Source organism: Lampris incognitus, chromosome 15, assembly GCF_029633865.1.
Source record: "Lampris incognitus isolate fLamInc1 chromosome 15, fLamInc1.hap2, whole genome shotgun sequence".
Lineage (NCBI taxonomy): Eukaryota > Metazoa > Chordata > Actinopteri > Lampriformes > Lampridae > Lampris > Lampris incognitus.
This window is the reverse complement of record NC_079225.1, coordinates 3,581,044-3,603,295: the sequence shown is the minus strand read 5'-3', so window position 1 is coordinate 3,603,295 and position 22,252 is coordinate 3,581,044. Positions and strand designations below refer to the sequence as shown.

Genomic DNA, 22,252 nt, shown 5'->3' with positions numbered 1-22,252 from the left:
GATGAGAAAAAAAAAGGAATTTAATCCATTTTGGAATAAGGCTGTAACATAACACAATGTGGGGAAAGTGAAGGGGTGTGAATACTTTCCGGATGCACTGTACATACACAAGAGAACATCTGTCTATCTTTCTGTTTATCTATCCATCTATCTGTCTGTCTGTCTGTCCGTCTGTCCGTCTGTGTCTGTCTATCTATCTATCTGTCTGTCTGTCTGTCTGTCTGTCTGTCTGTCTGTCTGTCTGTCTGTCTGTCTGTCTGTCTGTCTGTCTGTCTGTCTGTCTGTCTGTCTGTCTATCTATCTATCTATCTATCTATCTATCTATCTATCTATCTATCTATCTATCTATCTATCTATCTGTATCTATCTATCTATCTGTCTGTATCTATCTATCTATCTATCTATCTGTCTGTCTGTCTCTATCTATCTATCTATCTATCTATCTATCTATCTATCTATCTATCTATCTATCTATCTATCTATCTATCTATCTATCTATCTATCTATCTATCTATCTATCTATCTATCTATCTATCTATCTATCTATCCATCTATCCCTCCCTCCACCAGTCTTCTGTAACTGACCTGCATGAGAGCTTCCATGAGGTTGGCCACCACCTTGTCCCTGTCCTCAGTAAGGATGTGGTTCAGCGTGGCCCGCCTCTCGCTGTCCTTCCTCAGCATGAAGAAGCCAGGGTCTTTCTCATCAGGAGATGGAGGGGCACTGTGGTCCTCAAAGTTCTCCACTGGAATGCTGGGTAGAAAAGAAAGCACAAGGCTGTGTGTTTTGTGTTTTGAAATCCCACATCAAGACATTTGTTGTCTAGATGTAAAGTTGAACTCACACCCCAACAGCAGGTTGGACAGAGACTTTCCCTCGTGGAGGATTACTGACATATTTCCAACCAAACTATGTGTACATGCTTAATACCCCTGTAAGTGTGATAATTCCAGTTATCTTCATCAGGTTTACTGAGGAAGTACTGTCAAGTCAGCTGCTTGCTGATCTCTTATGGGCTCCGTGGTGCTTATTGTACCTGAGGAAGAGTGACCTTGGTCCCTTCACGTCCCTCTCACTGTAGCATTTGATGCTGGGCTTGAAGATGAAGGGATTAGTGTTGAGGTCATTGTCAGGGGAGACTGACCCATACTCGCTGCTGCTGCTGGTGTCCTCCACCACCACAGGCACCGGCAGGGAGATGCTGCGCAGGTACTCTGCAGGGTCAACCAGGAACATCCCTTACTTCATAGTGCTCACACTGGGCTTTTTCTTTTTGCTTTTGATTTTTCCCACTTTTTCTCCTCAATCGTACTTGACCAATTACCCCACTGTTTTGATCCATCCCGGTCTCTGCTCCACCCCCTCTGCCAATCCGGGGAGGGCTGCAGACACCTCTAATACACGTGGAGTCACCAGCCGCTTCTAAGAAGCGGTGAGGAGTTTCACCAGGGGTAGATAGTGCATGGGAGGGTCATGCTATTCTCCCCAGTTCCTCCTCTCCCTGAACAGGCGCCCCGACCAACCCAGAGGAGGCGCTAGTGCAGCGACCAGGACACATACCCACATCCGGCTTCCCACCCGCAGACACAGCCAACTGTGTCAGTAGGGACACCCGACCAAGCCGGAGGCAACACGGGGATTCGAACCAGCGATCCCCGTGTTGGTAGGCAACGGAATAGACCGCTACGCTACCTGGACGCCCATACTGGGGTTTTTGTTTTCTATCTTTATGTTTTTTCTTTTGAGACAATTCATTTTCTATTTTGTGGTATTTTTGATTGTTAACTGATTTTGTCTCAATTGTCAATTGACATCCACAGTGAAGACAACAACTGACATCCACAGTGAAGACAACTGACATCCACAGTGAAGACAACAACTGACATCCACAGTGAAGATAACAACTGACATCCACAGTGAAGATAACAACTGACATCCACAGTGAAGATAACAACTGACATCCACAGTGAAGATAACAACTGCCGGCACTGTTTTCTATGCATCAAACCATGCTTAAGGAGAAGAGCTGTATCTGGCGTACATGACACTACTAATGTTGAGTATACATAATGAAAAAAAGGAGTCATGCAGTCAGAAACTCATGGGGGACAGTTTCTATTTCCAGAAACTGGAAAGCGCAGAATCATGCTTCATTACTGCCCCCCTCCAGCGAGGACATCTCTTTCAGCAATGTTGCTGACGTTAGTAGGAAAGGACATCATTTGGGGAGAAGTCTTTCAGTGAGTACATCTGAGAGAACAGCACACAGAAAAGCCGGTGCACCTCACCTGATCCTGGTGTGAGAGCTGGGAAAACAAACACACATATCTCTGTCAGCTGTTACCACAGAGAGGTTCTAGAAAACACCATGAAAACATCACCTTCCCAATGGTATACAGGAAACAGTTCTTCAGTTTGTTTCTATCTGTCGCTCCTCTGCTCATGTGGCTGAGGCTCGTGAAACATACCGTGGACTAGTAGCCACATGGCAACTCTACACACACAGGTGTGATGCTTTTGCCTATTTCTCAGAATTCAGACAATGGATGTCTTGTTGACTATGTGTACCGAAATGAAGCCATGCACTGGACCCACCAGTGAAGCTGCTCTTGCCCTTCTTCTTTCGGCTGGTGACGGTAAGGAACTCGTCGGTCAGCAGGTCCAGGGCGGTGGCTCGCCGGTCGGGATCAGGCTCAAAGCAACGCAGGATAAAGGCTTTGGCCTCCAGGGACATGGAATCTGGGATCTCTGGATGGATCTTAAACATACCCACCTGCAAGACAGTGCAGACAAGTACAGTCAAGAACGGCATATGACTGATGTCTAAACGACACTAAAAGATGACTAATGACAAGAATTAAAAGCACGTCGGAAAGGAACTGGAACTAAAGAGGAGGACTTCCTGTTTGGTCGGAGGGAATCCCTGCACATCATTCGACAGGGGGGAATGTGAACTGTTCACCGCTCATGATGTGACTCAGTCCCGGCTTGGTTTGTGTGAGGAGATGTTTATCTGGTGAGGTGTCTCAGGGGGAATGGGGAAAGGCTGCCTGTAGCTTGGGGCAACTGTTGAGATCATAATGCTTAAAGTTCAAGTGAGAGGCTCGCTTATCATTAAGAACACCAGAAATTCCTCTCATTGCTGGGCAGGAATGTTGATTTAAGATCAGGAATGAGATGCCCCTCCCTTGACACATTCCACACCCACGAGGGGAGACTGACTATGAGGACTGGCTTTGAGTTGTTTGGAAAGTAAATGTCTTGTACAACTGTACAACACCTAACTACAGGGCACAGACCTGTGACACAAGAGCTGTATGCACAATGATAATAATGATTGTATCATAATCGTCTAATATGATATTCCATTGTGAGAAGATTCTGCCTTAATTTTCCAGCGTTTTACCTGTAATATGATGAACATCAACTGTTTGCCATCAAGAATGCATACAGTAACACAAGCTTCCAAACCTGAATTCACAACCATTTCATTCAGCTGTAACGTATGGAAAGCCCAGTGTTCAGGGCTTTGACATGAATGGAGTAATGCTCTCCATACAACACTTACAGGTCTTTTGCCTTCCTCAATAAGCTACATATGGCTAATAACATTATGACATTGCTGTGAAGAGCTTTACATTTTTACCCATGCAAGTACCGTGGAAAACCTGGTGTGTAGTTGTAAAAACTACACGTTCTTATCATTAGTCCTCCTGTTTCATTAGCATGAGTCAGTGGTTCTTACAACAGTTTGCTCCATTGTTTTAACCATTAATCTCAATGAACAATGTGTAAATATAATGCTGATTATATATACACTACCGTTCAAAAGTTTGGGATCACCCAAACAATTTTGTGTTTTCCATGAAAAGTCACACTTATTCACCACCATATGTTGTGAAATGAATAGAAAATAGAGTCAAGACATTGACAAGGTTAGAAATAATGATTTGTATTTGAAATAAGATTTTTTTTACATCAAACTTTGCTTTTGTCAAAGAATCCTCCATTTGCAGCAATTACAGCATTGCAGACCTTTGGCATTCTAGCTGTTAATTTGTTGAGGTAATCTGGAGAAATTGCACCCCACGCTTCCAGAAGCAGCTCCCACAAGTTGGATTGGTTGGATGGGCACTTCTTTGAGCAGATTGAGTTTCTGGAGCATCACATTTGTGGGGTCAATTAAACGCTCAAAATGGCCAGAAAAAGAGAACTTTCATCTGAAACTCGACAGTCTATTCTTGTTCTTAGAAATGAAGGCTATTCCATGCGAGAAATTGCTAAGAAATTGAAGATTTCCTACACCGGTGTGTACTACTCCCTTCAGAGGACAGCACAAACAGGCTCTAACAGGTACTATTTAATGAAGATGCCAGTTGGGGACCTGTGAGGCATCTGTTTCTCAAACTAGAGACTCTAATGTACTTATCTTCTTGCTCAGTTGTGCAACGCGGCCTCCCACTTCTTTTTCTACTCTGGTTAGAGCCTGTTTGTGCTGTCCTCTGAAGGGAGTAGTACACACCGGTGTAGGAAATCTTCAATTTCTTAGCAATTTCTCGCATGGAATAGCCTTCATTTCTAAGAACAAGAATAGACTGTCGAGTTTCAGATGAAAGTTCTCTTTTTCTGGCCATTTTGAGCGTTTAATTGACCCCACAAATGTGATGCTCCAGAAACTCAATCTGCTCAAAGAAGTGCCCATCCAACCAATCCAACTTGTGGGAGCTGCTTCTGGAAGCGTGGGGTGCAATTTCTCCAGATTACCTCAACAAATTAACAGCTAGAATGCCAAAGGTCTGCAATGCTGTAATTGCTGCAAATGGAGGATTCTTTGACAAAAGCAAAGTTTGATGTAAAAAAAATCTTATTTCAAATACAAATCATTATTTCTAACCTTGTCAATGTCTTGACTCTATTTTCTATTCATTTCACAACATATGGTGGTGAATAAGTGTGACTTTTCATGGAAAACACAAAATTGTTTGGGTGATCCCAAACTTTTGAACGGTAGTGTATATATATATATAATAAACAATACATTAATAATACTAATAATAAATAACAATAAATAATACGTAAATAAATATAACTGTATAAGCTCAGGTTGGACGGTTTGAAGACAAAGCAAGAGAGACAAGACTGAGATGGCTTGGACATGTGTGGAGGAGAGATGCTGGGTATATTGGGAGAAGGACGCTGAATATGGAGCTGCCAGGGAAGAGGAGAAGAAGAAGGCCAAAGAGGAGGTTTATGGATGTGGTGAGGGAGGACATGCAGGTGGCTGGTGTGACAGAGGAAGATGCAGAGGACAGGAAGAGATGGAAACGGATGATCCGCTAACGGGAGCAGCCGAAAGTAGTAGTAGTAGTGTAAATATAATGTGTTTCCAGCTAACAAGGTGTTGTCATGACAGTGTGCGCTGTGCTGTGCTGTACTGCTGCTAGCTTTTTTACTGGATCAGACCTACATGTCCATGTCCGTGACAGAGGAGAATTCAGACTCAAGTCTGTCTGAATATTTGTGCTGATTAACTTTAATGACTGCCTGAACTGCACTGGCATAGTATTCGTATTCTTACAGTTGTGGACTCTGAAGGTCTTAAGAATCTGCTTTTGGTGGACAGATATTTTTAAAGACACACATTCCTTTTAATGGTGGTAAAAAAAACATGTTCAAACATTCCCACATGTCCACTTTGTGACGTTTCTGCTGATGCTGGTGGTATAACAGTGATACGGGCGATGACTCAACAGCACCAGTCACAGCAACAGAAACGCTTCATGACAAATAGTTTCACTTCTTCCACACCAGCAAGGCAGCAGATCTGTAGAGTCCACAGTTCTGGTTATCATTTGTGCTGGTAGTCAAGTCAAGTCAGTTTTATTTGTATAGCCCAATATCCCAAATTACAAATTTGCCTCAAGGGGCTTTACAGCAACACAACATCGTGTCCTTAGACCCTCACATCGGATAAGGAACAACTCCCTAAAACCCTTTAACAGGGACAGAAAACAAGAAGAAACCCGAGGGAGAGCAATAGATAGTCATCGCAAGAATTTAGCCGGGCCAAAATAACGTTTTTGTTTGTTTTTTTAAAGCAGATAGTGCCATTGAGCAGAAGCCAGTTAACTTAAAATGTGTGGGCCCGGGCGTCCGGGTAGCGTAGCGGTCTACTCTGCCCCCTACCAACACAGGGATCGCTGGTTTGAATCCCCGTGTTACCTCCAGCTTGGTCGGGCGTCCCTACAGACACAATTGGCTGTGTGTGCAGGTGGGAAGCTGGATGTGGGCGTGTGTCCTGGTCGCTGCAATAGCACCTCCTCTGGCTGGTCGGGGCGCCTGTTCAGGGGGGAGGGGGGAATAGTATGATCCTCCCATGGGCTATGTCCCCCTGGTGAAACTCCTCACTGTCAGGTGAAAAGAAGCGGCTGGTGACTCCACATGTATCGGAGGAGGCATGTGGTAGTCTGCAGCCCGGATCGGCAGAGGGGGTGGAGCAGCGACCTGGGCAGCTCAGAAGAGTGGGATAAATGGCTGGATACAATTGGGGAGAAAAATAAATGTGTGGGCACATTGACAATACAGTAATTTTCCAGGTCTGCAGTGTTGATGCGTAAGCAAGCTCCAGCACTAAGTATAAGTCAGTTCATGAAGGCATCTATAGCAGCGTTTCTCAAACCTGTCCTGAAGGACCACTTGTCCTGCATGTTTTAGATCTCTCCCTGCTCCAACACAGCTGATTCAAATGATCAACTCGTTATGAGCTCCCGAAGCTGCCTAATAACAAAACTGATCATTTAAACCAGCTGTGTTGGAGCAGGGAGAGGTCTAAAACATGCAGGACAAGTGGTCCTCCAGGACAGGTTTGAGAAACCCTGATGTATAGGACTAATGTGTCAACCTCAACAGCAAGACAGCCCTATAGGTGCTGCATTCAGATCTGAAGACACTGCAGCATACAGACTGGCCAAGAGAAATCTGTCCCGGGGCATCAAGGAGGCAAAGAGGCTGTGTGAACAAAAGCTCAACAGCCACAACTGACTACAAACCCCCACCCCCACAGGCATGCCATAAAGACCTTATCTTTCTGTTGCACTGCTGTGGGCTGGGAGAAACGGCACTTCGTTTTTATATATTTACGCAGGTACATAATGAAATGACAATGTACTAAATCTGGAATCTTGAATAGGAGATTAAAGAGTTGCAATACACCGCTCCTACAAACTAGTGAAGACATTTCATGATTTTAAATGACAATGAAATAAAAACATTATTAAACTGTCTGCAATGCGTACTGGTAGAACTTAACAAATCATTTATCAGCATATTTAACCTTAGGTGTTTCACCTTGAACATGGCAGCTTGCGGTTCTCCGAGTTCATAGAAGGGCGGTTTCCCAGTTGCCATTTCTATGATGGTGCATCCAAGAGACCAGATGTCTGCAGGCTTTCCATAGCCTCGAGGACCCTTGTCTATAATTTCAGGGGCCATGTACTGTAGTGTACCTGCAAATTAAAGTAGTAGCATGTAAATATCGGTAGACAGATACACACAGCAGGCAACAATAGTAAGTCAGCTAGATACATTTTTTAAAGAGAAAAAGATGATGACACAATTCTCCTAAACAGCAAGTCAGATTTTAAGAGGTTTCCCTCAGCTCGAGTAGGGCAAGGCTGCAGCCTGGAACCTCTCGCCTGGTACCTCCCGCCTGGTACCTCTCATCTCATGCCTCTCGTCTCATGCCTCTCGCCTGGTACGCTAAAGCTACGCCCCCTTGAGCTTCTAATTTTGAAAATAAAAGCTCGCGTCTGGTCCGCTTTTCAGAAGTCTGTAATTACCGTTATGTAAAACTTACGCCTTTTAAAATACTGTATCTATCTTTCGTCACCCTATTGACGCATAGGATTGATAACAGGCTGTTCAGCAGCCAGTAAAATAAGCATGGTTTCAAACAAGATGTTCTACATAATAGCACACGGTCCTACTGAAGACACGGTTTTAACAAGGTGTATGGTGTGTTTGATTCTCCGTAATTTAAAGGGAATTCCTCATCAGTAGTAGCTCATCAGAAAAAAAGATGACTGTTATAGAGCTGCATATTCAGTTATTTCAATTATAATTGAAAATTACATAAAATTACGGTATAACACCCGATAAGAACTGATGGAGATATTCGTGATATGAATGGTTTATAATACACTGGACCGATATCTCTGGTCCAATATGCATTCTGTTCCCAACATTGTCCATTAAATGTTCTGACAATATTATGTTGGATGACAATAATTCACACCACAGCCACGCGAGTATATTGTGGGCTATATATATATATATAATAAATATAGTAGAACCATAGTAGTAGACGGAGAAATTGAGGGCCAGGCCCAGGTGAATGGGGTGCGTGGGCTGCGTCTCCTTCTTGCTGATGTGAAACGCCTCCTGGTAAGTGCCCCGAGAGTTGGTTATCGTCTCCTTTTTGTCATCTCCTGAGGCAAGTTGGGCGAGATATCTGTAGAAGTCTCTGCAGTAGTTTTATGTCAACTCCAAGTAAAGGGAAGGGAAAGTGTGTAAGGGGCGGAACAAATCAGATGTGGGACAAGCTTGTTAGTGTCAAGCGGACTGAGGTATCCTGAGAGCACCTTGAGGGCATTCCGACCTGCCACTCCGAGTAGGCTAGATCCACTTTTAGGTTGGAGTTGGAGTGAAGTGATAATAATAATAATAATCATAGAGCACTTCCCAAAAATAATCTCTTTAACTCTTTACTGTTTCAATTCCTTAATAAGGCATTCTGAGAGAAAAATGTTTCACAGCACACTTGATGGATAAATGGATCCATCCATTTATTTTAATATAGTTTGAACATATAAGCATACATAGAAACATATATTTAACATTAAATTTTAAATTGAATTAAATCAACCAAATTAAATTAACCAAATTAAATAAAATACCGTATTTATATATTTTTAGTATAACTGTACAGAAAATAACAATACCAGATTAAATAATAAAGTAAAAAGAAAACACATTAATTAAAATAAAGACAAAAACTTACATACACACAAGTATGAAAAAAATAAAAATAAAAAAATGATAAAAAAACAGGACAGCAGAGTGCAGCTGACAGAAATGCGAGGGAATGAGCTTATTTCACCCTCACACCTTTGTCAGCCACACCCCGCTTATAAAATAATAATAATAATAATAATAATAAAATTAAAATTAAAAAAACAGGACAGCAAATTAAATGAACCACATTACTTTCGAGTTAACACAAAAACTCCTCAGACTGTAGGGCTCTTTTCAGCTTGTTTCCCTCAGCCTTTCCTTGGTCTCCTCAGTCAAAGTCCCTGTCCAATCTGCTGATGAAACAGTTCCACTTCTGGACATACAGAGCACACAGTTTCCAGGGGAATAAGCTGCCTCGGATACTTTTCATTTTGGACAGATAGTACATGATCTGGTAAAACAGCGGGGTAATTTTGTGAACAGTAAATGTATGAGGCCATTCTTTGCAGTCGGTCATCTTCAGGAGGATATCTGATGCCCTCAATATTATCAGGTGATGGTTCTGGGTCAGTAGTCTCCGATGTCGTCTCTGTGCTCCGTACTTTCCTGAAGAGATGCCTCTGTGTCTCAAATAAATGCCATTTGGCCAAATATTTATGAATGCATGACATTCTTGGCTTTGAACACGGGCAGTGCCACGTATTAATTTTTATGTCATAGGTGACCATGACTCGCCCTAGTCGGCTGTAATAGCTTACAGTTGGTTCGTAGACTGATATGTACCGTTTGTACTCTGACCTCATGGTGACATCAACACAGACCGGCACATTGGCTGTAGCTGCCTTTGACTGGAGCTGGAGACACTGCTGTTTCTTGTTTTCTCCAAACCACTTGTTTTTCACCATGTCATTTACGGTTTCTTCCAGCAGTACAGTCTGGATGGCATTTGCTGAACAGTAGTCAAGAGAGCGAGACATGATGGCATCGAAATGATGTCAAGCCACTCCTAACAGCAAAGTCGCAGGCCTGTTGGCAGTCACTGGACTCGCACGTGATTTGGTGCTCCTTCCCCCAGGTTTTCTTTAGGACGTGCAGAGGCACAACTGGTCCAAGAAAAGACTTGTTCACTGCATATATGCCACTCCTCTCATCTACATATAAAGCATCCAGATGGGAATTTGCTGTAACATCTCTGACAGCCATATCTGTGTGTTTTCTGTAAATGTGTTTCTTAATGTTTTTTTTTAATTATCTGCACTTTACAATAAGAACAACGTACAGCTGGCGGCTTTGCTCTCCGCACTCTGGAGAGAGGGCTGTCTGTATCACTGCCTAGCGAGGAGGATTCCTGCAGCTTCCTGAAGTCGGCAGTGGATGCAGCTTCCTGTCCTACACCAGGTGCAGCTTCCTGTCCTATGTCAGGTGCAGCTTCCTGTCCTACGTCAGGTGCAGCTTCCTGTCCTATGTCAGGTGCAGCTTCCTGTCCTACGTCAGGTGCAGCTTCCTGTCCTACGTCAGGTGCAGCTTCCGGACATTCCTTTACTTGGCCATCCCCTTGCTTAGCTGGCACACTGCAGGTCTGCAAATGATTGATGAAATCCTGTCGTCTAATTACAGTGTTTAGGCAGACAGGGCAGTGAAAATGTCCACTGCTTCCACTTCTGCAGGCCTGGTGGCACTTTGTTATGAGGAAATCTATTAAGGGACAAAAGCATTGTACTTACCCTATGAGATGAAGCGAACTATGTTGGAAATTCTCATTTGTGAGAAAAAAAACACTAAAAACATTGTTAAACATTGAAAATGTCAATCATGATTACATGATGATAGAAGAGGCTGAAGTTGACTAATTACTAATTAAGAGCTCCCAATTTGTTTGCAGGGTGTCTGCAGGTATCAGAGAGTTAAATGGAATACTTTTAAAGACTTTTAAGACCAAATATAAAGAAATTGAAATTCAGTTTTTTTAGTTCAGCATGAAGGTAATTACTATTTTTTTCCACAGGGCTTGACAGGTAAGTACTAGGATTCACTAGCGTTTCTCTCTACAGGTAAATATGACAAGTAAATACTTAGTATAAATGGAGTTTGGTTTATCTTGAATACGCATTTTTCCAATGTCAAGTAAGTCAATCAATCAAGCTTTATTTAGCACATTTCATACACTGACTGCAACTCAAGGTGCCTTACAGTATAAAGGTACTGATTAAGTGAAATGCATGTTTTCATCAATGCATGAAGGGAGTAAACTGCATTATGCCACCCAAATTCCAGCTGATTATTTTAGTCCAGTATCCCCACTATAAACAGAATATAGTTTTAGCCTGACATGGTTTTGATATTTAAACCCCCTGTGCAACATGGGGAAAATACCATTTGACATGCATGTTTCCATCAAGGCCTAAACGGCCAACTTCAGCCTAGGTAATAATAATAATAATAATAATAACGTCAGTATTGGTAAGCTTACTTAGTAGTAGTGGTTAAAAACAAACAAATGATAACGGCATAGCAGAAAGCTGATAAGAGGGAACTAACCTTTATGTTGAATAGCATTTTTTACATGGAGTTCCATGTGCAGCAATACCTTTGCCTCATTTCGAGGCTTGTACATTGAAGTGGGGCAAAGGGGGCAATGGAATAAAGCACAGCGCGTCGTGCATCTCGTCACCCGAGGGATATTATTCTTCACAAAACACTGTTTACCTTAAAGAGATTAATAGAAACAAACCATCAAAGTCCGCAAACATAAATTGTTCTAGCTAATGAGTAAATGAAATAAAGAACAGCATGCCGTGCATCTCGTCACCCGAGGGATATTATTCTTCACAAAACACTGTTTACCTTAAAGAGATTAATAGAAATAAACCATCAAAGTCCGCAAAAAAATCCGCAAACATAAATTGTTATAATGAGTAAGTTAGTTTTAGAAATAACATGTGGCTAGCTAGCTATGTAATATTCTCTGACTAACTAATTAATGTGCAGATAATTTAGCAACTTACCTTGCGTGACTCCATACTGAAATAAAACGTATTTGCAACGTTGTTGCCCCTATGTAGTTGGTGAAATGACAGTAATTCATTGTACACGCCCCTTCGTACCAGCCGAGAGATAGATTCGCGTTATTTGCGTTGGCTATTTTGTCCCTGTGTAGTTGCCATTGTACACGCCCCTCGTACCAGGCGAGAGATATGGGACGAGAGGTATGAAGCGAGAGGTTCCAGGCTGCAGCCATACACTCTTGCTCAGCTCAGGCAGTGTGGGAGCAGTGTTACAGTTACAGCGTTACATTGTTACAGTTACAGTGTTAAAGTTACAATGTGACAGTGTTACAGTTACAGTGTTACAGGCCCTCTCTGTTGACTAATCATAGTGTCACATTTGTGATGCTGCCGTCTTTTGTTTTAATTGAAAACTTGTATGTCACTAAATGTCCTGCTTTTAAATTCAGATAAAACTGAGATGCTGGTCGTTGGCTCTGCTAGATACAGACACTAATATGATCAAGTAACGATAACAATCGACAACTCTGTGATTTCACCAAAGTGTGGCAGCCAAAACTCTTGGTGTTACGTTTGATCCCAGCCTTTCCTTTGATAAGCACATTAAAGGAATCACCAAGACTGCCTTTTTTTCACTTACATAACAGTTAAAATCTGGTCTTTCCTGTCCATGGCTGACACATAAACTCTAATACAGGCATTTGTTTCATCCAGACTTGATTACAGTAATGTTCTGTTTTCAGGTCTGCCACATGCTAGTATTAAAAGTCTTCAGGTGGTTCAGAATGCTGCAGCTAGAATCCTAACTAAAACTAGAAAAGTTGACCATATTACACCAATTCTTGCCTCCCTTCATTGGCTTCCTATCCATGTTAGATCAGACTTCAAGGTGCTTCTGCTGACTTATAAAATCCTAAATGGGATTGCCCCATCATACCTGTCTGACCTACTAAACTGTACAGTCCATTTTGAGCTCTCCGCTCTCAAAATACAGGGCTCCTGTGTGTACCCAAAGTTAAAAAGAAGTCAGCTGGTAGCAGGGCCTTTTCCTATCCACCTCCGTTCTTGTGGAATAACCTGCCTGCTGCCATCAGACAATCGGAGTCTGTTGAGTCCTTAAAATCCAAATTTAAAACTCATCTTTTTGCTTTAGCCTACAATTAGTTGCCTTTAAGTTGAGTGCTTCACAACCTGTACTGCATGGTGGGTCGGTTTCTGTCTCAATGAATTTACCAAGCCAACAAGATTATAGCGTATAGATTATTGACTATTGCGGCTGTTCTCTTCTCGCACATGTATTTTCTTTCTCTCTGAATGATGTCTTCTACTTTCTCTACTTCTGTGTGTGTGAATGGTGGGTTTTGAGTCTCCCCTGTGTGCATGTGTGGTCTGTCCTCCTCCCAGGTCTCCATGGTGCCATGGTGATGGTGGTTGCCACCTGGACGCTGCTTGGCATCCTCCTCATCACATATAATATAATATAATATAATATATACATGTATGTATGTATGTATGTATGTATGTATGTATGTATGTATGTATGTATGTATATATATAAAGCGGCGCGAATTCACATTTGCCTCACTCAGTAGTGTCTTTGTCCATGTTTAAGTTTTGTTTTGTCTTCGTTTGATGACTGGGAGAGCTGGCGCTGGATCAACTGGGAGAGAAGGGCAGGCTAAGCTAACTGCTAGCCCCTGCAGACCGGCAGTTCTGGTAACACTGAGAGCGGTCTAGCAGTGGCCTCACTTGGCATTGACTGTGGTGTTTTTGATGTCGTCGTGAGGAGGTGTATCGAGGGTGTCTGGCTGAGAAAGCTGGTGCTGGATTGGCTGGGTGAGCTCTGTCTGCTTCATCCGGTGGGCCCGGGATCACGGCCCCTGCCTGGAGCTGTGCTCGAGGAGGAAACGCCAAGAGTGGTCTGACAGGATGCAGAAGCAGGTTGGGCTAAGCTAACTGCAAGCCCATGCAGACCGGTGGTTGCGACAGTCATCCTTGCTGGCTTTCGTTCCCTTGGACAGTGATTTTTTTTTGTTTAATTTTGAAAGATGTGTTAGCTTGGATACGTGTGTTCTTGTAGTTTTTGGAAGTGTTTTTGTCTTTGTGTTGTACTGCTGTGGGCTGACACATAAATGACAAAGTGTTCCTGATTTCTGATATCATAAAGCTATATAATTACAGACATAATTACAGACTGCATTATGTTCAGTAGAATCCAGACTATGGTGGTTAGCCTGTCAGTGACATGTTTTGAGCAGCCTGGGCTAATAGAAATTCACACTTTTCTGGATGAGCCATCGTGCAGGGTGAGCAACGGTCAGATGGTCTAAGGAAATAGGTCAAGCTGAGACACAATTAGCCACTGCCATGCCGACATCACATTAGTGCAAACCTGTCAGACTGATGTGACTGCAGCCTCGACGCCAGGCCTGTGGCCAGGCCTGTCACCTCTGAATAGCAACAGCAGCCTATTCTCAGAGATATCAGTTACAGGTCAGCACACTGAGCTCGGATTACTCCTCTGAAATAGTACCGGCCACAAAGAGTCTACAGAAGTATTCCTGCAGGGATACCTGACTCCTCACCATTACAGTATGTAGTATATGACGAGCCAAGAGTGAACGATGAAAACTTGTTTTTCTAGTTAGCTCTGGAACTATTCTGGTTGGGCTATTCCAAGGAACAATACAGACAATTCAGGCATTCTCTGGAAATCCGCATGTTGTCTACAGGCAACAACAAGACAGTGAGTAGGTCAGTCAGTCAGTCAGTCAGGTGATACGCACCGGTGAACGTCTCGGTGCAGGGGTTGATCCCCGCTAGCCTCTTGGATGTGCCAAAGTCGGATATTTTCAGGACGCCGCTGTAGGTGTTGATGAGAACATTATCACCCTGCGGACAGAGAGGAGTTCAGTGAGGACACTTCCACTACTCTGGTGCACACATCTAAAGGGGATGCAGAGGGCCATCATGTGAGCTGTATCATTCAACCCTGATATTCAGGTACACGCCGACGCTCACGGCACGATGAACGGCTGAAGAATGTCCCAGCCAACACAAGGTGATAAACATTCATGTGACCGTCTGATGAACTTATTCATATGACAACCATACTAAACCATGTAGGACTCAGAACTCACTCATAGGAGTATGGGCAGCCGTCTATTGTTCCTGAGGGCAATCTGTAATGCGACGGTAGTCAATGTCATATTATGGCCGAGATCAGACAAGGAGGCCCTCTGACCAGTGAATAAGAGGATGACGTACTCCCTTCACTGCAAATTACTGAAGTCAGAGAGCCCCAAATGAAAAGGCATTAAAAGACGTTATCATTAGCTATACACTATTTGAATATTGTGCAATAATTATATTCACTGTGCATGGACTTGTCCCCGGGCGCTGCACGGCGGTTGCCCACTGCTCCTGGCTACACAGCTAGGATGGGTTAAACGCAGCGAGTGAATTTCATCGTATGTATGTACAAATGACAAATAAAGTGTATACTATTCTATTCTATTCAGTGAATCATAGAAATTGTGCCAATTACCATGTTTAATTATTTTGTCTTATTGGAGAAGGAAAAACTTCTTTTCTGCAATAAAAAACAACATGTGGCTTCTACCCATTGTGCAAGGCTGAACAGATCTCAAAAACAATACATTGACACAATTCTTTTTGTGTGTGGATTTTTTCCTCCTTTTTCCGGCCAATTGTACTCGGCCAATTACCCCACTCTTCCGAGCCGTCCCGGTCTCTGCTCCACCCTCTCTGCCGATCCGTGGAGTCGCCAGCCGTTTCTTTTCAACTGACAGTGAGGAGTTTCACCAGGGGGAGATAGCGCGTGGGAGGGTCACGCTATTCCCCCCCAATCCCCCCCCCCCCCTGAATAGGTGCCCCGACCAACCAGAGGAGGTGCTCGTGCAGCAGCCAGGACACAAATCTACATCTGGCTTCGCACCCGCAGACACGGACAATTGTGTCTGTAGGGACGCCCGACCAAGCCGGAGGTAACATGGGGATTTGAACTGGCGATCCCCATGTTGGTAGGCAACAGGATAGACCTCCACGCCACCCGGACGCCCCACATTGACACCATTTCTACTTTGAAAACATCACGCTGTTACACATCTGTTCTCTCTGTGCTGTCTGTTCGACAGTCAGAAAAAGCAACGCTACAGACGATGACCTCACTGTCCAGCAGAGACTGTGCATCTTCCTCTACTGTAACTGACCGTTTATATCGCCTCTCAGAGGTAAAGACTGTTTCGTAAACCTCGTGACTATGAATCTTGGGACACCAGCTTTGCTTTTTTTTCTCTTAAATCTCTGACAGAAGGTGAAGGTGAGTCTGAAGGACACCGACAACATAATGAACCTGACAAAAAGGTGAATGAATACTGTGTGAGAGGTTCTCTGGAGTCACCTTGATGTCCCTGTGTGCGATCTGGTTGTCATGCAGGTACTTGAGACCCTCCAGGATCTGCTTTGTGTAGAAACCAATGGTGGGCTCGTTGTTTTTGAGGGGGCCCCACTTTGACCTGAGCAGTGCAGAGAGACTCCCTGGACAGCACAGACACAACAACACATCAGTACAGCTCACTCCTTCCTCTCGGCATCAGCCGTACTTTAGTTCACTGACACAACTGATTAAAAAGCAAGAAGAATGGGCCATCTCACTGTGAAACATATGTGGTTTCTACATAAAGCTGAGTATTAATTATGAGTCCGTTAAACGTGAATAATATTTACAACCAAGAGTTTAAATGCAAGGATGAAGGAGTGTACTGAGTAAATGCAGTTTCAGCCTCTCAGTTGTAAATCATAATAGTAGTGTTTTTTTTAAACCCCCCCCCTTTTCTCCCCAATTGTAGCCGGCCAATAAGCCCACTCTTATGAGCCATCCTGGTTGCTGCTCCACCCCCTCTGCTGATCCGGGCAGGGCTGCAAACTACCACATGCCTCCTCCAATACATGTGGAGTTACCAGCTGCTTCTTTTCACCTGACAGTGAGGAGTTTCACCAGGGGGACATAGCCCGTGGGAGGATCACGCTATTTCCCCCAGTTACCCCTCCCCCCACATCTGGATTCCCACCCGGTGACATGAACAATTGACCTTTCGCAAAGTCCCGCCCCCCTTAGTTACTGTTGCTATGCCCGTCAAGCATTTTAGAACTATCCAGGAAGTAGCCGGAAAACACCAAAACATGAAGGAAGAAATCAGCGCATTCCTGGGTAAAAGTAACAGTAATAATACGTTAGCTGTATTAGCTATCAATAATAGCTAGTAGCGAGCTTAGCTTGGAGCAGGCAGGTATTTTGGTTGATTTTGGATGGATCAAGCTGGCCATTGGGTCTGCCATACTGCCAAATCTATTGCCGACATTACGCTTCTTGCATTCTGGGTTTCGGGAAGGGAAAGAAAATTACCCCCCCCCCTCCAAACTTTTCACATATCTAGTATCTGATCTGCAGATCCCATAGGCACACCGTTTCAGCATTTTGCTGTGTTTGAAAGCTTGACGGACTGTTGCTAAGGTAGGATTGGACAAGCACCTTTCTGGGGCAGTACTTTGCGAAAGGTCAATTGTGTCTGTAGGGACGCCCAACCAAGTCGGAGGTGACACGGGGATTCGGACCGGCGATCCCCATGTTGATAGGCAACAGAATAGACCGCTACACCACCCGGATGCCCCATAGAGTGTTTAAACAGACTACACAGCACAGAATGTCTTAAGTCTTTGATGAAGTTTCCAGAATGCTCTTGAATCGTAAAAAAAAAAAACACTTTTCAGAAAACGTACAACACACAGTATGTAGTTTTTTGATAGGCTTTTCTTAAAAAATTACCTGATTTGGTTTCATTTTAACAATTTTGTAAGTGTGTCTTTATTTTTGATGTATCATCTTGGAACACAGCTTTTCTTTTTTCCGTCTTGACAGTAGCAAAACAGAAAGCAAAGGTCTCTCACCTCCAGGCACCTGCTCCATGAAGATCTTGATGAAGCCGTTCTCGCTTATGGAGCCCAGGTACTGTACGATGTTCTTGTGCTTCAAGTGTTTGTGGAGGGCGATCTCCTCGTGGAGAGGCTGGGAGTACCTGAGTGAAGAACACATCCAACCGCTCCTTTAACATGGTGGCATCCAGCTGGAGCACTATAAGAACTCTTTCTTACCATTTGTTTAATTGAGTTAGCGTTAGCTTAATGTGAGCTAGTGTTAGGCTATGCTAATGCTCGCTAACACATTTGTTGTTTGGGTTTTTGCAACTAGCTCTTACGTTGGTTTTGGGATTTCCAACAAATCTAAAATCATCCGTTCACGTATTGGACTATCTTTTGGAGGGCTGTGCAACAATACCGTGCGTTCTATTTCAATTAATTTGGCCAATAATCCAAACCCAGCATGCCCACCCTTTTTTAAATCTTTAAATCATTCTCCAGGATTTTTCAAGGACGCTTTCCATGAGCTATGCATGACATACGTGACAGCTGTTGCTCACAGACGGTCATATTATTCACTGGCAGCCTGTCCAGGTTGTCTCCTCGCCTGCCGCCCAATGACTTCTGGGATAGGCTGCAGCATCCCCACGACTGTGAGAGCAGGATAAGCGGTTTGGAAAACGGATGAACTATCAGTGGAAGACTTAACAGTCTCTAAATGGACTGTGCAACTTTTTGCTGGTAACGAAACATATGGCCCAAACTTCAAACACTAATGTGACATCTCAGAGGCTGAAAATATGCTAAAAATTACTCCAAAAGTGCACCATCTCAGCAATCAATATACAATTTTTTAACCTAACTTGGCAAAATTCATTGAGCTCAATAATATTTCCAGGACATTTTATGCATTTTATCATTTCTGCTTCTGGTGTGTGAAGATGGCGGCGCAAATTCACGTTTGGGGCTGCCTAACCCAGTGCCGACCATGCAGTGTCTTTGTCCATGTCTGCGTGTAAGTTTGTCTTCGTTTGATGGCTGGGAGAGCTTGGTCTGCTACGTCTTGTGGGCCCAGGGACCACGGCCCTGCCTGGAGCTGTGCGTGCTCGAAGAGGAAACACTAAGGGCGGTCTGACAGGACGCGGAAGCAGGGCAGGCTAAGCTAACTGCCAGCCCATGCAGACCGGCAGTTCCAACAGTCATCCTGGCTGGCATTCGTTACCTTGGATAGTGATTTTTTTTGTTTGTTTGGATATATGTGTTATTTAGTATGTGTGTTCTTGAAGTTCTTGTAGGTTTTGGATATGTGTCTGTGGTGCACTGCTGTGGGCTGGGGGAAATTATATTTTGTTTCATTTCATGTACAGAAGTACATGACATGAAATGACAAATAAAGTGTTCCTGATTTTTCCAGATGTTTTCTATGACTGGAAACAGTCTATACAGTTCCAGGTTTTCCGGGATGCATGGGAATGCCATCAACCTAAGGATCTATACTGCAAGTCAACATTGTCACAGGAAGGTGATATGTTGCATTAATGGGGAGTATTGCTTATAATAGGCTTTTAAATGTAGTACTGCTTTGCTAGCAGTGGCAGTGGAGAAGTGTCACCCATTGTCAAGTGTTTCTGCAGACGGGCTGAGAGTCACCGGGCTTGGGGAGATGTCATTGTGACTCTGTGTCAGCTGCCATTTCCTCAAGGTGACATCCAAATACAGCGAATGTCTACAAGCAACCGATGGCCACTGACATTTTACTCTGACAGACTTCTGCTGACCGCAATTAACCTCAGTTTTACTGCACAAATGCTTCGTGCCTCTACTTCCCCTGCATACTTCCACAGCGACAACATGCTGTGAGCAACTGACAGCATGCCGACAGTGCATTAAACTTTGGCATGGATCAGACATGTTCTCTTTGTGTGAACCTTAGTGCTGCTGTTAAATTATTCACACCGAGCCTCAGAACCCTCAGCAGCCAAACAGCCGGGCGGCCCGGTGATGTGATTACCGGAACAACGTGGAGCAGCAGAATCATCTCGTCCATGACGGAGTCCACTTATTAGAGATGAGTGGGTGACACAATGAGGTGATGAGCATTCTGAGCAGACACAGGGGTGGAAACACAAGGCTTGTGGCGGTTGCTAGGCAACCCCTTTCACCCATCAGCTCTCTACTGTTCGGTTACTCATTCAGGCCGACACAAATCTATCGAGCAGCGGAGAGCCGGCATCCTGATCGGCCCACTGCAAATTCATGCAAAGCGTTCATCTGTCAATCGCAACGTCACTTTCAGGGGAGCAGCAGGTCACCTGACGATGCTCAGCATCAGGACTGACTTAAAGGTGGCATTAACAGCTCAAATGGGTGTTGCTATTGAATCTGTAACCCAAAAATTGCGCAGGGATAAAAATGAAAAGAAACTAATGAATAAATAAATAAAACAGCTATTGAGCTGTGGATTTTTTTTTTGTGGATCCCCCCCAATTGTACTTGGCCAATTACCCCACTCTTCCGAGCTGTCCCGGTCGCTGCTCCACCCCCTCTGCTGATCCGGGAGGGCTGCAGACTACCACATGCCTCCTCCGATACATGTGGAGTCACCAGCCGCTTCTTTTCACCTGACAGTGAGGAGTTTCACCAGCGGGACGTAGCGCATGGGAGGATCACGTTCCCCTCTCCCCCCGAACAGGCGCTCCGACCGACCAGAGGAGGCGCTAGTACAGCAACCAGGACACACACCCACATCCGGCTTCACACCCGCAGACACGGCCAATTGTGCCTGTGGGGACACCCGACCAAGCTGGAGATAACATGTGGATTCGAACCGGCGATCCTCGTGCTGGTAGGAAACGGAATAGAGTTGTGTATTCTTACGCACATCTGTTAATGTAGTTATAATTTCATAGGAACTCTTGCAACTGCTTCTATTGCAGTAATACTTGGCAGCAGCCCTCTCGAGCCTACACACTGAACTAAACACACAGTGTGCTTACAGCTTGTTAGGTGAACAAGTCCAGGGAAAATACAGTACTCACCGACTGTCTCTCTCCGGGATCTCTTTGATAGCCAGGCGCACTTGGTTGCTCAGGTCCCGGCCTGCATACACCACTCCAAATGTGCCTTTTCCCAGAACCACTCTCTCTCCATGCTCATCATACTCATAGTCATACTATGGAAACAAGAGCAAGAAGCAAAGGGCTCCAAATCATTTCTCAATGCAGTTTCAAATTTGTTGTTTGACTCGCTATTTTCACTCACAAAGAGGACAATGCTCGGGACTAACACGTTAGGGATCTATCATCAGTTGGAGTTTCATTATGTAATCTTTGACAGTTTGTAATTTTTACCAATAAACCTAATTTGCAGTGGGGGTTGAATAATTTTGATTGCAACTGTGTGTGTATATATATATGGGCTACATGGCCCGCTACATGGCGGGCTACCTGCTAAGCTAAGTAGTGCTCCCTTCAAAGCTCCCCTCCCAAGCATCTTCATGGCTAATGTCTGGTCGTTAGCTAACAAAATGGAGGAGATAAGACTCAGGCTGTCCTCTCAGAAAAGGCTGCAGAACTGCTGTCTGCTGATGTTTACGCAGACTTGGCTCAACAGCAACATAGCGACTTGGCAGTCGAGCTAGCGGGCCACACAGCCTTCCGTGCCGACAGGACAGCAGACTCCGGCAAGATCCGTGGAGGAGGTTTGAGTATTTATGTCAATAACTCTTGGTGCAACAATATAAAGATCATTGAAAGGCTTTGCTCTGCTGAACTCGAGCTCCTTATGATTCAGTGCAGGCCTTTTATACCTGCCCAGGGAGCTAACGGCCATTACCATCACCGCTGTATACATCCCCCCACATGCTGATGCTAAGGAAGCACTTAAGCAGCTACAATGTGCCATCAGCAGGCAACAGACCAAACACCCGGCCTTTATCATTGGTGGTGACTTTAATCAGGCTAACCTCAGGGATGTATTGCCCAAATTCCATCAGCATGTCTCCTGCCCCACTAGGGGACAAAACACCCTGGACCATCTCTATACAAACATCAAGGACTCATACAAAGCTACTCCCTGCCCTCATCTGGGGCATTCTGACCACCTCTGCCTGTTCCTGGTCCCAGCCTACAAACCCCTAATAAAACGGGTCAAGCCAGCAGTAAAGACAATCACTGTCTGGCCAGAAGGCGCAGTCTCTGAACTCCAGGACTGTTTTGACAACACAGACTGGAGTATTTTTGCACATTCAGCTACCCATGGCTCCCATATAGACATTAATGAACAGACATCTGCC

At 44.2% G+C, this 22,252-nt stretch overlaps 1 protein-coding gene across 3 annotated transcripts in view; it reads right to left on the bottom strand.

The window, feature by feature from the left end:
* Positions 1 to 22,252, bottom strand: part of map3k5 (mitogen-activated protein kinase kinase kinase 5) — a 147,877-nt gene that overhangs the window by 12,368 nt on the left and 113,257 nt on the right. For all 3 annotated transcript variants that reach the window (XM_056294458.1, XM_056294459.1, XM_056294460.1), the window contains exons 15-23: positions 20,997 to 21,130; positions 17,989 to 18,116; positions 16,442 to 16,578; positions 14,805 to 14,910; positions 7,349 to 7,506; positions 2,597 to 2,774; positions 2,290 to 2,307; positions 1,038 to 1,215; positions 586 to 754 (exon numbers count right to left, since the gene is read on the bottom strand). In XM_056294458.1, coding sequence (XP_056150433.1) covers positions 586 to 754; positions 1,038 to 1,215; positions 2,290 to 2,307; positions 2,597 to 2,774; positions 7,349 to 7,506; positions 14,805 to 14,910; positions 16,442 to 16,578; positions 17,989 to 18,116; positions 20,997 to 21,130 — 1,206 coding nt within the window. The remainder of the gene's footprint in view (positions 1 to 585; positions 755 to 1,037; positions 1,216 to 2,289; positions 2,308 to 2,596; positions 2,775 to 7,348; positions 7,507 to 14,804; positions 14,911 to 16,441; positions 16,579 to 17,988; positions 18,117 to 20,996; positions 21,131 to 22,252) is intronic.